The 15,516-nt window shown below is 49.3% G+C and overlaps 1 protein-coding gene across 2 annotated transcripts in view; it reads left to right on the plus strand.

Annotated features, from left to right (window-relative positions):
* IL1RAP (interleukin 1 receptor accessory protein) overlaps positions 1–15,516 on the plus strand; it is a 305,541-nt gene that overhangs the window by 200,330 nt on the left and 89,695 nt on the right. For both annotated transcript variants that reach the window (XM_086944629.1, XM_086944630.1), the window contains exon 4: positions 6,474–6,663. In XM_086944629.1, the coding sequence (XP_086800755.1) occupies positions 6,474–6,663 (190 nt within the window). The remainder of the gene's footprint in view (positions 1–6,473; positions 6,664–15,516) is intronic.

The following is a 15,516-nucleotide window of genomic DNA, read 5'->3' on the forward strand; positions in this document are numbered from 1 at the left end:
AATTACTTTAGCTGCAAAACGCCAGGTGCGAGATGGGTCTGTAGCTGCTGAGGGTGTTATGGTACGCTCTGTGTTTCTTCAAAAGGATGTTGACTTCATTATTGTTCCATGAAGACGGGAAGGTGGCGGTTGTTATGGAGTTCTGGATAGCGGAGAGTGCTGGGGAGATGGTTTTTCCAAGGTTGTATTTGAAGTGGAGGCATGGGTCTCGGGATTGGGGGGTGTTCCTGAGTGGATGGTATTGATCAGGACTGTGGCTTCCTCGCTTGAGAGGGGCTTCCAGTTGTTTAGCTTCTGTTTGGCAATGAAGATGTCTGGCTGATTGGGGAGTTCATATCAGTATGTTGTCAGTCAAATGTGTTGTAGATCTTTGCAAGCTTCTGTTTGAAAGAGCGGCAAACAGGTCATCTGAGGAGCCCTCGTTGTTGACAGAATATGACGGCTGGGACACTCTGCTCTCTCTTTGAGCACTCAAGTCCAGTGACATACTACTACGAGGTGTCCAGCAGCAGAGATGCAAAGCTTCTCGCCAGAGGAGATGCAATCCTATTCCCACTTGCCTGGTGATGTATCACGTCACAGTCACATTGTCTGTCAAGATCTGGACAGACTGACCGTGAATGGAAGGGAGGAAGGCCTTGAGAGTCAGAAGCATCGCCCATAATTCCAACAGGTTGATGTGCAATAATGGTTTACTGGAGATGAGAGAACTCTGATCGCCAGTTTCTCCCTAGGGTTGAGGGAATTGTGACCACTGTTGTCTCCGGAGGGAAAGGGTGAAACTGCTTTCCGTGCATAAAGTTGCTGTTCACACTCCACTATTCTAGTGTCCCTATAGATTTTGATACAGATTTTTTTGATCTCTGTTGTGTTGTATCCACTGCTTGGAGAGGCACCACTGAAGGGCCCTCATGTGCCAGCGTGCATTGGTGACCAACAGAATGCAGGAGGCTAGGAGACCGAGCAGCTGCTGCAAAACCGTCATGAGTGGAAAGATCACTCCACTCTGAAACATCACAATCATAGCCTTAATATCTTGAATCATATGGGGAGTAGAGAGGGCTTGTCTCGATGTGGTGTCCAGTACTGCCCCTTTGAACAGGATGCATAGAGGATGCACCAGGTGAGATCTGGCTTGCTGATCAAAAAGTCCAGGACGAACATAAACATGGCTGTCACCTGCAAGTGGCGAGGCACCATCTCTAAAGAGCTGACTTGGATGAGTCAGCCGTTCAGGTAAGGGAAAACCGGGCTTCCCACCCATGTGAGATGGATCACTGCCATCACCTTCGTGAAAACGTGAGGAGAGGAAGAGAGAACCGTAAACTGGTACTGCTCCGACCCGACCGTGAAGCGAAGAAACTTCCTGCATGCCTGCAGGTTGGGGATGAGGAACTAGGCATCCTACAGGTTGACAAAGACCATCCAGTCTATGCGCATGTGCACCCTGAACTAGAAACAGCATCTTGAACTTTTCCTTTGAGGAACCAGTTCAGAAGCCCAAGATCTAAGATCAGGTGTAGACCTTTGTCCTTTTTTGGAAACTCAGAACTACAGTGAGTAGCAATCTTGATCCATTCTGAAACCAACTCCACTGCCCCCTTTAGGAATAAGGTTGAACCTAGTGTTGGAGGGTCCGCCTATAGTCTGATGGGAGTGAATCTGGGCAGGGGGTAAACCAGGTGGTGGGTGTTGGAAGGATAGGGCATTCTCCCTTTCCACATATTTGCAAGACCCAAATGTCTGAAGTTATGGCCCTCCAGGTTTGTGGAAGGGAGGATCCTCATCCTCCAATGGCCTGTATGTGTACGGGTAAGCTGTTACTAGGTCTGCCGTCCCTCAGTGCGGGAAAGCTCATGTTCAGCCTTGCCTCATCCTCGTTATGTTTGTAGAGAGAGTTCGTCTGATGATATTTTTGCGGAGTTGCAAACTGTTGGTCTCAAAATGAAAAGCCCCTGTTGAAGCCATAACCATTCCGAAACGTAGTTGTCTCTAGCTTGCGTTTGGAGACCCAGGGATCCGGCCGTGGCTTTACTGTACTTAAACCTCTCTGGGGCAGAGTATGATCTGGCACCGAAGAGCCAAGATCCTTTGAACGGAAGGTCCATTAGAGTGGTCTGTGTCTGGAGAAAAGTCTGAATTTCTTACGTAGGCGTGACCGGAGGTCTTTATTACTCTTGCCACTGAGTCCCCAATATCCAGGCCAGATTGTTTCACCTCCTGTGCGTCAGCCTGACCGTCTCTGATCAGCTCTGTGAAGTGTTTGCAGGTCATAGGAACAAATGGCGATGACCGCCTGTGTGGAATCGAACAGCATGCACATATCTACCAAGACAGCAGGTAGCCGGCAATAATAGATGTGAGAGCCGTACTCTCTGCAGAAAACATTTTCTTTGGAAATTGCTTCAGCTTTTTCGATTCCAGCGATGGATTGGTTGACAAGAAGTTGGGATCTCCCGCGACTGCTTTATATTATACTGCCTTTTGTTATAAGGAACAAGGGAACCCAAAGTAGCAATAGGTCTGGGACCTTGGGAGTATCCAATGTTTCAAAAGACAATGGTCCTAAACATCTACACGAATGAATGAAGCCAAATAAATCTAGACCAAGATTGAAATCTATATTAACTGTTCAACCGGACAGGTTTAATAGCATGTATACTCAGATATAGCCAGGTTGTTAGACAATTTCCAAGCGGGACACAGCCTGTGTCCAACTACCACATATGTTAAGACAGATGACATACAAACAAGTGAGAGGCAAGGAAGGGCAGTCTGCAAATTATTCAAAATTAAAACAGACAATTGGTATTAGAGTACACATTGTGTGATTTTTCAATAAAGCATTTAAATCATCAAGTGTAAGCTGTCGACGACGTTTCGATCCCTAATTAATATGGGATCATCATCAGGACATATTGATTCATGCCTTTACTAATTGTAGAAAATTGCCCAACATAATAAAAGACATGAAAAATACATTTACAACATAAGGAAGCAAACGGGTAGGGCAGGGGGAAGAAAAAAAAAATACACATGGATTACAAACATTAGCACTGTACTGTTAAATGTCTGACTCTATCCCAGGGTGAAATGTGGGACAAAAACCCAAGTTTCTGGGTTGTTTCCAAATTATCGGGGATGCATCGTCTACGGCGATTTATATAATCTTTGAATAGGTTTTAGATAAGGTCTTGAATCAAGGTGAGCATTCAATATTTCATTTTGTGGAACAAGGAGGGAGTTTATGGTTTCCTAAGTGAGGTTTCTGTCTGTTCTAACTGGACTTTAGTTCTTCATTCAAATGAACCTTTTTCATTTAAAGTGATTCTCCACTCCACAACTCGTCCAGTCGCGGACCAAAGAAGCTCGATCACCTTACGCCCATGATGAAAGACCTGCACTGGCTTCCTTAGCCTGAATCAATTTCAAAATTAGATGCATTTCCATTAAAGTACTCCACACAGGAGCCCCAGCTACCTCTGTGGGCTGCTGAAAATGTCAGGGGGTGCCAGAAAATCCAGCAGCAAAGATTCACACCAAGTAGAACTTCCAAAATTCAAAACCCCACTAGCTCCAAGGCAACTTTTCTCTGGTTCTGCACTTGTGATCGGGAACTCCTCGCGTGGGCAGTCAAGACTGGTGACTGCCATCCCCTGCTCCAGAAAACCTCTCAAGACTTTCCTATTCAAAAAACATTTGTGTGCCATTACTTAAAATGTACTACCCCTACCTCAGACTGTCAGTTCTGCCCACTTTTCAGATGTAGAGCAGCCAATCAGACTACACCGAGTCATGATAGATATAGTCATTCCTCCCCCATGACCTCCTAACCCCTTCCCCCTCACACGACTATGCTGTTGTTGAATATGATGGTATTTCTATACATAGCCTATTATATAAAGTAGAACTATTGTAATGCACAGCACTCTAATGCCACTCGGTGAAGGGGTGCTGTAGAAATGCACTAAATAAATAAAGTAAAGGAACAGAATCAAGTTGTCCTGGCATTGTGATGTGGCTACTCTAGTAATAGGAGACAAATGCATTGTCTGTGTATGCTTAAAGCTGATTGGCTGATGTGACTTCAGCCTGACAGGCCTCGGATACCATGGCATGAATGTTGGGGCCGGCTGGCCCAGTGAGGGTGGCAGCTGGGACAAGGGATAGGAAGAAGCGACCGGCGGTGTGCAAGGCGGAGGGTCAGGCCAGCAATCCTACACCTCCTATCCCATGACGTAAAGATCCAAGATGGTACTTGCTTACATTTGTACCAGAGCTCCTCTTCGTGCTACTTGTTTCCCATATTAAAGTCCCGAACTCTCCCTGACGTCACTCTGCTGACATAGCATTTGTAATTAAAAAAAAATACGAATGTGCAATGAGGTTCCCCTTGTTTATTACTGAAAAAATGGTGCCTTGATGCCCACAGAATCCAATCATTAACCCCCCCCCCCCCCCCCCCCCCCCCCACCCTGCATTGATGCGTTTTGCCGGGCTGAGGATGTCACACGACAGACGGTGAAATCCTCAGCTCGGTCCAGTTCAGCTCAGACACCTGTGGATTATCACATGTTCAGCGCCTGGCTGCCTGACCCGAACATGTCTGTCAGGCTGAGCTTTGATCAGTCTCAGACACTTGTTGCGTCTGCCAAATGGTGGGGGGTGCAGGACACTCCGCCCTTAAGGAAGAGCCGTGCCTGCTCCTTAAAGCAATCAGATACTCCACCAAAAGCGCCTAGAGGCAGCACTTTGCAACTCGATTACTCTTCAGGGTATTTTGAATAAATCTCGGTTTTCATCTGCACTGTGGTGCCCTGTCAAAGGGTGCTGGTTCTTTGCCTGAGAGATTGAACGAGCACTGTCCCGCGGAAGGATATTGAATGTGGAGCTTGACCAGAGCCAGGCCTCAGGCACTGTTGGCAAATGCCCCAGTCTCTTAAAAGCAGCGTTTGTTGGGTCAAGCATCACATCCAACGTCCCATGGCTCCAGCATTGCTCCTTCTCCAACGCAACCATCGTCCTGCTGTGTACGTTGCTGGTGATGAAGCTGTTGTCAACAGCCTAGACCCTCTCTGCATCCGAGTTCCTAGCCTGGACCTCCAGACAGAATAAATCATAAAATCTATTTTAAAACTTGCTATTTTGGTCCTCCACGCCTCAGGGCATTCATGCCCTACACCGGTCACAGCGCCGACCTTGTGTCTGCGTGAGTTCCTGAGCTCCATGCCCGATGCTGCCCTCCACCATGGCTTGGTGTCTGCCCAATAACTAATTGCATCTGCACACTTCGCCCCCCGCCCCTTCCTGTCCAAGAATGTTAGACCCTCTGTCCACTGGTTCTCTGAAGGACAATTCTCCACACACCAGTAGGAGACCTTATTCAAGTTGCTGCCTTGAGTAACTGAGGATGCAACAACCGGCTCTACCCTCCCCGCAACCCCCTCCCCCCCCGTACACACCACAGATTGATTACTGGGACAAAAAGAAATAATCACATATCCCCAGCCCTAAAATCCCTAAACTGGTTGCCATACGATGCAAGGATACAGGTAAAAATTGCTTGCATGACTCTGAAAGCCCTTCATTGCAAGACCCCCATTTATCTGGCTCAAAAACTAGAATTGTCAGGGGACTGTAGACCGTCATGAAGCGCAAGTTCACTGCTCCTGAAACCACAGATTTCCCTCAAAATGAGAACGAGCAACTGAGCCTTCTCAGGCGTTGCCCGAAGATTTGGGACTCTCTTCCTCTGGAAGTCCACTGAATCGCCTCCACCGCTTCTTTCAAAAAGGAAGTGAAAAAAATCCTAATGTTCAAGTTTCTGCCCTAAAGGCCTCGGCTCCGGGCTTCATCACTGTCCTCTATTTGGTTGTCTTGATTGACTTTTTCCATGGCTATATACCTGGTCATAACATGGTTATCATGCTAAGTACATATGTGTTGAATGTTCTTTTCCCATTACTGTACCTGTCCTACACTAATGTGAAGCACTTCTGTACCCACACGGGTCATGCACGCGCCCTGCATATGTAACAAATGTTCCCTTCCCAATAGTGTATCCTACTTACCCAAAATTGTGAAGCGCTCTGATACCCGCTTGGGTCATGTTTGCGCTATACAGAACTTTAAAAATAAAAAATAAAATAAAAAACACCTCATGCCTAGCATGTGTCTTGCTGCCTGGCATGAGAACTTTAAATCTTTCAAGTTAATTCCTCGCTGGGTACCACTAGAGATGCTATGAATCAGCATACGTTTGCCTTTGACATTTAAAGTAAAGGTTCCAGTTTATATCTATAGAGATGAAGTGACGTGCCTTCGCTGCAGCATCTTGTTATTAACATTTACAGAGTGCACAATGTCGGGAGACCACCTCTGCTCTTTTAATAGTGCTTTAAATGTCGAACAGTTTCTCTTGTCAGAACTGCAGCCCTTTAAGAAATGTGCTGAAGGGATGTCTTCTCTTTCAGGAACACCACATACTGCAGCAAGGTTGCCTTTCCAGTGGAGGTGCTTCAGAAAGATCCTGGATCCTGCGTCAGCCAATGGGCGAAGCCGGAATTGCTCGACTTCCCATCTGGGCATTTAGAGATAATGACGTGCCCCGATATAGATGGATATTATCCAATGAATGTAACGCCCAGCGTCACATGGTACCTGGTAAGCGCGACGTGAAATGTCTTATGTGCTAGAACTCCTGACCAGTCAGAATTTCTCACCAGGATCTCTTATTCTTTTATGGAGGGGTGGGTATTGCACGTAAAAACTTTCAGGCGTTCTGGTCAATCTTTGCAAAAATGGTCTGTAGAGACGGTGCCATGTCTATCCCGATATATAAAAAAAAAGGACACGATAACAAGAACCCTAGAGCGAAAGGAAATGCAAGTGAAGGACTTTGGAGTTGCCCAAAGCGGTATTCCTGTGGAGAATACCGTTGCACGCAATTGTGAATGGCCCGGTGTGCCAACATCGGGAACGCCAGGTCTGGCAGAAATGCACCTGGCAAAGCTAGAGGTTTCCATGGACAGTTTCAAAAAGTTCTGGACAGGTGGAAGATGTCCTCAAACTCAGGAAAAACCTTTGGTTTTGCACACATTAATTCCAGGTCCCGCGGTTGATTCCCTATTCTGAAGCAATCCATTGTGGTTGCTTGGAACACATGCGAAGATATCAGCTGGAATTGCAGATTCAGACCTACTTAGATCACCCACAAATTTCTGGCTATCTGTTGGGGAGTGCCTTTGAGTTTTAATTGTGTGATGGGAACTGGCAGGAAGCTAGCTGGAAGGGTCCATGATACCTTCTTGTGATCCCATCAGGAGTGCATTTGGGCCACCTCTAACTTTGGTAGCAGTAAGTATCAAGATCCGTCTCTGGAAGTGGTCCCGGCCACCAGTGTTGGTTGTTGAGGACCTTCTTCACTGTGCAGAGACCAGAGCTGCTGATGTTTGTTCTGGATCGGGAGTGTCCCCAAAGCTTTGCACTCCACAACCGCTGTTCTTGACTTGGATGTAGGTTTGGGGGCCTTCAACAAGCAGGAAAAGCATGGTGGCCTTAGGAGCACCGAGTTGGTTATTTGTCTCTAGTATTAAATTCATATTCACTGCTTTCCTGATGCTGTAAGCTTTGGCCCAATAGCGTGTTCGATGAGACGGGCCATCATTGCTATGATGTTCCCACTAGCCGCAAAGGGCACACCCTCAAACGCTCTTGACCACAGATACAGGGGGCACCAAGCACGCCATCGAAGGCTCCGGACTACATATACTTGGGCTCTGCTATGAAGCCAGGTCATTATTTGGAAGTTAAGCGGTAAGAAGTAACAAAATGAAAACTGCTAAATAATCTGATGTAGATTTGTGTTTCATGAGATTACAGATCCAAGGAGGCTGGATCCACACTTCCGCCGATTACATTTGTATGCACTTGGTTGAGGCTTGTGCTGCATAGGGTTGACAGCCTGACATTGCTTGCCAACCCTTTGCTTGCCAACCCTTTGCTTTCTTTGAAGACCACTGTTGCCATGAAGATAACGCGCAAACCTTCTCCTATGATATGAAATTCCAACTCTATTGTACATCAATTCTATAATGTATCTGTTTGACCCCTCCCCCAATGATGCTGCCGGACCATAACTCATGACAGCACCTCTCCCCATCTCCACGTAGTCTGTATTCTTCCTGTCTCCTACACCTTCACTCCTGGGATGAACAAGACCCCCTCTCTGGCACTCCCACCCCCCTTGCCACTCCTGCCCACCCCACCTTGCTCCTCCTTGCCCCTCCCTTATGCTCCTCCTCATCTTTTGTCTAATTTCTTGACCAGTAGCTTGCATCCTGGGCACTACAACACTCCTTACTTACCATCTCTCGTTGATGATGTTGCCCCATCAGTCCTCCGTTTCGGCTCCCCATCAGTGTCCCCCCAGTGTCTGCCTTCATTTGACAAGCAAATTAGTTCTGGGAGTTGCAGTCTTAAATGGCCTCAGATGAACCAATTCGACTAATACACCCAACTGCAATGATCCTAGCCACGTACAGTGCTAGTCAAGAGTGGCCAGTAACAACCTCCAAGGTGTGACGTCTCAGTTTATCGAGACACTGAAAATCCACAGGACCTCTTGATGTCTCAAGTCCACCAGTTGAGTACTCCTGAAATATGGAAGCTCATTCTAGCCTCACATCTATCTACTACACCTGTTGGGAGGACTTCTCTAGCTTTAGTTCAGTGCTCCACTCAGCCTTGTCTTGCCGGCATGCACTGCTCCACTCAGCCCTGTCTTGTTGACATGCACTGCTCCACTCAGCCTTGTCTTGCCGACATGTGTGAGAAGTTGGCCCGATATGCAGCGTTCGCTATTCTAGCGACCGCTATGTATCGTTCCAAACGACCCTTATGGTGATTGGTTGTAAGTCAACCTTAGACCAGCTATCCTAGTAGCGTGGATACGAGCAGTCTTCGGACTAAACTCTAGAGGGCGTGTTAAGCCAGCTGTTATACCATCACATACCCCTTGAACCCCAAGTGAAAGGACATCACACAAGTGTTATGAAAATAAACAGAATATTTATTAAGAATCACAACAGCCCTGGACTCTTTATGAGGACAGGGTACTAAGCACAAACCAAAACTCTTAGGAAAATACTTCAAGTGCACAATTAAAACAAGTGTCCGAGGACACGGAAAGTTTAGTGGTCTCGGGCGAACCCGATAAGGCAAGTCGGAAGCGAGGGACTCGGGACCCTAGAGTAAGGAGGCTATGCAGGCACCGAAATGCCGAAGTTACCTAGCCACGAGGGCTGCGGCTGCACAAGTCTTACAGGCGTCGGGGTCTTCGCTGACGAGCCAGGAGCCGGAAGAAAAGGAGTTGCTGGCCGGCGACCAGTGCTGAATAGTTCGTAGAGATCCAAGCCTGGATCAGAGATCGTTGATACCTGAAAGCAGAGGAGACCAAGTTCGTACTACTAGCCAGTAGTCAGAGGGTACCAGGAAGGCACCGGTTGGCCGTCACCTCGACTAGGTGAGTGGGCGACGCTAGGCTCTGCAGTCTCACGGACCAGGAGGCGTTGTCGGCGACCAGGATGGAGGTGCGAGCTGTCCCACGAAGGTTGATGCTGTCGGCGTCGCTGGGCCCAGGATTGGGGCAACAAGCCTTGGCAGATTTCAGGGCCACGTGGTGGGCCTAAAATGGCGTCTTGAGTGGACCAGGAGGGTCCGGGGTGCTTCTCTCAAAGATGGAAGCAAAGGCCAGTCTGGAGCAACCAGACCAGCAGCGTTGGTTGTCGGATGTCGTCAAAGAAGGGCACAAGCCAGCGGCTGGTGACCAGACAACGTGCTGAGCAGCGAGCAGAAGGGCCCCACGCAGATCGTGGAGATGCTGGGAGACTGCACTTCGGTGCTGGAGGTGCTCAGGGTCGGGGCTTCTCGGACCCCAGAGCACTCACCAGAGAATTGCTTCGATGGTCGTGCTGTTTAAGAAAGCGTGCAGGTTTTGATGATGGCCGGTCCCTCGAGGTCTCGTCGCACCCACAGATCTCAGCTGAGCTGACGACGTGGGTAGAGGTCAGAGGTGCCAGGGAAGCCGGTTCTCGTCGAGCTGGGCTGTCGGATTCCTTGAGGAAGGACTTGCAGCAAACCGCAGAGTTCTTAGATGGTGCCCGCTGGTGCGGGGTGACTACTCCTTAGCCACAAGGGAGAAATCTTGAGAAGAGTCTCGAAGTCCTTTCGTAGAAAGTATTCTTGATTCAAAGATGATCTAATTTGGAAAGGTCCCCGCTCCGGCCTTTATCCTAAAGAAAGGGGTGGGTACATGACTAGGTCCTGCCCTAAGGGTGGGACCAGGAAGGGGGGTAGTTACACCCCTCTCCCCTGCCGGACTGTCCCCAGGTCAGGGGCTGGCGCCCCTGGAACTGGTTCTGACCGGCAGATGCGTAGTGAGCACCGGGGTGCCACTCCGCAGTCACCTTCTCGCAAAGCCCTACCTACCCAGAATACACAAACCCTGTCTGGGACGGTGCGAACACCGCCCTTGACAGGAAACCCTTTGTCCAAGCTCTCCTCGCTGGAAGGACTCCCAGCAGCAGGAGGTCAGACTCGTGTCTGTGGTGGCAGCATCCATTTTGTGGAGCTGAGGCTTTAGTTAACTTTAACCGGGGTTCACAGTTACATACATGTCGTGTCCCTCTAGAAGGGTGGAATGCTAACCCCGTCGCCAGAATTGGCGAGGGGTTAGTATTCCAATTCGTATGACACCTTACTCGACATGTTTTGATAAAGCAATACCAAAGATAGCATTTAACCGCGAGGATTATAATGCACTTAAGAGTATATGGTATGCGATATCATGGAACAGCTATTAGGACTTGGTTCCGCAAGCTGCAGACAGGCTCAGCTCATGCCAGAGCACCATCTCACACGATTCCAAGCACTCTGCCTTCAGGATTGTTAAGGCCTGCCATAGGAGTGACTGATAGGAATCTGTGTGTCCATTTTAGGGTTAGATATAGTTATACTATATCTACAGCAAAGGGTGATTACACGACTTTGCCCCAGCTGTCATGCAGCCAGTTGTGTCAAATTTAGGAGGCCAGCCAGGGGTGGCATAATACATGCTGCAGCCCCTGGCAGCCCTGGGTACACCCATGTCCTGAGTTACAGGGTCTGACAAGGTGGCCCAGTTCCAATTGGAAATGTACCTAAGGTACATGGAATCCATTTTAGAGAGAGCAGTAGGCCTGGGGTCCTGATTGGCAGGGCCCCAGGTCAACTAAGTCGGAAAACCAGCAAAACACCAGGCAAAAAGTCGGGGGTAACCATAGTCCGGTATCTACCTTCCTACACAACCCCCCCCAAACGAAAGGAGATAAGGCTATCCTTGTCCAGGTAAGCCTATATTGCCTGAGTGGCCATATGAGGTGGTACATGCACTGGCATGGTTACCCCCTGTATCATAGTCCACTAAGCAACCCCTCACCCTAAGGGTATCTGAGGGTCTCCACCATAGGGAATCACTACCTGTGGCGTGCTTTGGCAAAGTAAAAGGCTGGTGTGGGAATGGAGTACTGAAGTGAGTCTCCACTACTGTTGGGCTCAACTTCCTCCAACCACTATCCACCATATGTGCCTTTCTTTCCAGTACTGAGTTGCTATGAGCTCTCAGGGTCAACCTCTGGCTACCTAAAGCTGGAGGCTGAGTCCCCCTGTTTGGCTTACTGGAGGGACAGGTCAGGTTTGGGGTTTTTAGGCCCCAGGTTTGGCTGTGCCCAACAGTGTCCAGCTGTGGGAGTTCCCTAACTAAGTTTAAGGGGGATCCCTCAGGAGTGTGTTTTATTTTCACTTGGCTAGGGTTACTAGCTTCAGTGATCCTAATCTGCTGATTGGGAAATTCTTTTGGACAGGGGGCCCTTTGGGGTCCACCACTGGCCTCCCTGACCTCTACAGCCCTGGGCTGACTGAGGCAGGGTAGAGAGGGGCAGGTTACCTGCTCCAGACTGGGTCCCACCTGGGAAGGTTCCACTGTCATCAGGGGCTCTGCCAGGCTAGGCCTGACTACCTCTGGGGCAGTTCCTTCACCAGGGGTAGAGTCAGTTCCCGGAGGAGGCTGGCTCTCACCTAGCGTCTGGGAGGGGGAAGACTTTTCTTCCTCCTCAATGCTCTCTGTCTGAGTGGAGTGATCCATAGTTTCAGGCTTCACAACACTGTTATCGGTCTGAGTTTGAGCTGTGGCCATCACAACTCCACCAACCTTTTCAGGAAGGGACTCAGTTTGGGTTTGGGCTGTGACCATCGCAGCCTTGCCAACCTGTTCAGGGAGGACATCTTGGACTGGGGCTGTGGCTATCACTGCCCCACTACCCTTACCATGGAGGTTTACCATTTTAAAATGGGTTTCTTGCTCTACCTCAGCCCAGGCTGAGGTCTCTAAATCATTCCCCAGTAGGCAATCTACAGGCAAGTTTGGTGACACTTCCACTCTCTTGTGACCAGTGACACCTCCCCAGCTGAGATTTACCACTGCTATGGGATGATCTCTCTGCACTCCATCAATGTTCACTACCTGGTATGTGGCACCAGGCATAAGTTGCCTTGAGGGGACTAGGCTCTCAGCCACCATGGTGATGCTAGCCCCTGTGTCTCTGTAGGCGTCAACTTTTGAACCATTGATGAGGGGCTCCTGTCTGTACCTGCCCAAAGTGTTGGGACAGGTGGTGAAGTTGGCAAACCCCATGCCAGTCTCACAGACAAGAGTATCTAAGTCAGGGGACCTGGTTAGGCCAGAGTCCCCAGGCACTCCCAAAGAAAATGCACCCAGATTCTTGGGGGCACTCCCACCACCTGGGGGATTACTACTAGTAGTAACAGGAGGCTGGGAAGCTTTATTTGGGGGTATGTTCTCCTTATTGTTGTTGGCCTTGGGACAACTGCTGTCAGTTTTGTAATGGCCCACCTGTCTGCAGGTGTGACAATAAGGTTTCTTTTGGGTTTTGGGAGAAGTTGGGGACCCACCCTTTTCAGAGGAATTTTGGGGCCCTGTGGTTTGATCAGAAGATTTATTCCCACCCTTCTCTTGAGGCTTGGTCGATTCCTTCTTTTGGTCACCACCCTGGTTCTTTGGCCTGACCCTGGTTCTGACCCATTTGTCCGCCCTCTTACCCAATTCTTGTGGAGAGGTCAGATCAGAGTCTACCAGGTGCTGGTGTAATAACTGGTTCTGACAATTACTTAAGATTTGCTCTCTCATAATTAGATTGTACAATCCTTTAAAATCAGTAACCTTACTTCCCAGTAGCCAGCCTTCAAAAGCCTTAGTGGCACAATCGACAAAGTCAGACCAGTCCTGAGACTGAGTTTTATGGGTATCCCTGAACAGCAACCTGTACTGCTCAGTGGTTAAGCCGAACCCATCAATCAGTGTGCTCTTCAGGACCTGGTAATTGTTAGCATCCTCGACTCTAGTAGTGAGGAGCTTATCTCTACCTTTACCTTCAAAGGAGAGCCACAAGATAGCTGCCCACTGACTCTGGGGGACGCACTGTACAGTGCAGGCCCGCTCCAAAGCAGTAATCCATTTGTGGATGTCGTCCCCTTGCTTAAAGGGGGGCACTATCTTATTCAGGTGCTTAGTGTCTAAACTCCTGGGTTCCCGTGGGGGAATGCTGCCACCAGTGGGAATCGTCCCACTCAACTCTTGCTCTCGAGCAAAGGCGAGTCTCTCTTTGGCTAGGGCAAGTTCTTCCCTTTCGATCCGCAGATTGACTTCCCGCTCCTTTGCTTCGTACATTCTCCTCTGAGGTGATGTCATCCCTCTTCGAGCAGAACCTCGAGAGCCATTGGTTCGAGCGGATCTGTTAGAGCCTCTCGACAGAGACCTAACTCGTCCGTTCCCAATGTTAAGCTGGCCCGAGAGAGGCCCCAGGGGTCTCCTAGTACCAATCTCGTGCCGGCTTAAGTTGTCCTGAGTTAGCTGACTAACTATGACTGGACCATTGTCTGCCTCATCCCCAGATGTCTCTGGTTCCTCGTCCTCCTCTTCGCCCTCGGCAGAGAGATGGATAAGGTCAGGGTCACCTCGGGTTCCCTCGAGGGGAGGCATTTCCATTTCGGGATGAGAATGGTCGGTGTTACCCGCCTTCCTGGCATCATAAGTCTCCAAGAGACCAATCAGAAACGGAATGGTAGGGTTTGCACCCTGCTTTATCTTTCGAGACATACAGATCTGTCGCATCTCATGAAAGCTAAGCGCAGCATATCTGGAGGTGACCTGTGGAAGGTCGACTGACACGAGGGGAGACTCGGAGTTTCCGCCTTTGTCCGACATGCTGTTTCTAGTGTGGTGTAAGTGATGCACCTACCTACACTATGGGTTTACCTACTGAGCCCTTGCTAAGAGTTGCAGCCAACGTGTGCTAAGCCTTGAAGAGCTACAACAGCTGGTTCAGTAGAACTCAGAGTATTCTAAGCTAGGTTATATGTACCTGGAGTACTTATGCGATCTTTCACAAGATGTTCTTAGGATACGCGTGGTAAAACAACAGCAAGCTCAAATCCCACCGCTGCCACCAATGTGAGAAGTTGGCCCGATATGCAGCGTTCGCTATTCTAGCGACCGCTATGTATCGTTCCAAACGACCCTTATGGTGATTGGTTGTAAGTGAACCTTAGACCAGCTATCCTAGTAGCGTGGATACGAGCAGTCTTCGGGCTAAACTCTAGAGGGCGTGTTAAGCCAGCTGTTATACCATCACATACCCCTTGAACCCCAAGTGAAAGGACACCACACAAGTGTTATGAAAATAAACAGAATATTTATTAAGAATCACAACAGCCCTGGACTCTTTATGAGGACAGGGTACTAAGCACAAACCAAAACTCTTAGGAAAATACTTCAAGTGCACAATTAAAACAAGTGTCCGAGGACACGGAAAGTTTAGTGGTCTCGGGCGGACCCGATAAGGCAAGTCGGAAGCGAGGGACTCGGGACCCTAGAGTAAGGAGGCTATGCAGGCACCGAAATGCCGAAGTTACCTAGCCACGAGGGCTGCGGCTGCACAAGTCTTACAGGCGTCGGGGTCTTCGCTGACGAGCCAGGAGCCGGAAGAAAAGGAGTTGCTGGCCGGCGACCAGTGCTGAATAGTTCGTAGAGATCCAAGCCTGGATCAGAGATCGTTGATACCTGAAAGCAGAGGGGACCAAGTTCGTACTACTAGCCAGTAGTCAGAGGGTACCAGGAAGGCACCGGTTGGCCGTCACCTCGACTAGGTGAGTGGGCGACGCTAGGCTCTGCAGTCTCACGGACCAGGAGGCGTTGTCGGCGACCAGGATGGAGGTGCGAGCTGTCCCACGAAGGTTGATGCTGTCGGCGTCGCTGGGCCCAGGATTGGGGCAACAAGCCTTGGCAGATTTCAGGGCCACGTGGTGGGCCTAAAATGGCGTCTTGAGTGGACCAGGAGGGTCCGGGGTGCTTCTCTCAAAGATGGAAGCAAAGGCCAGTCTGGAGCAACCAGACCAGCAGCG

Source organism: Lissotriton vulgaris, chromosome 11 (genome assembly GCF_964263255.1).
Source record: "Lissotriton vulgaris chromosome 11, aLisVul1.2, whole genome shotgun sequence".
NCBI classification, from domain to species: Eukaryota; Metazoa; Chordata; class Amphibia; order Caudata; family Salamandridae; genus Lissotriton; species Lissotriton vulgaris.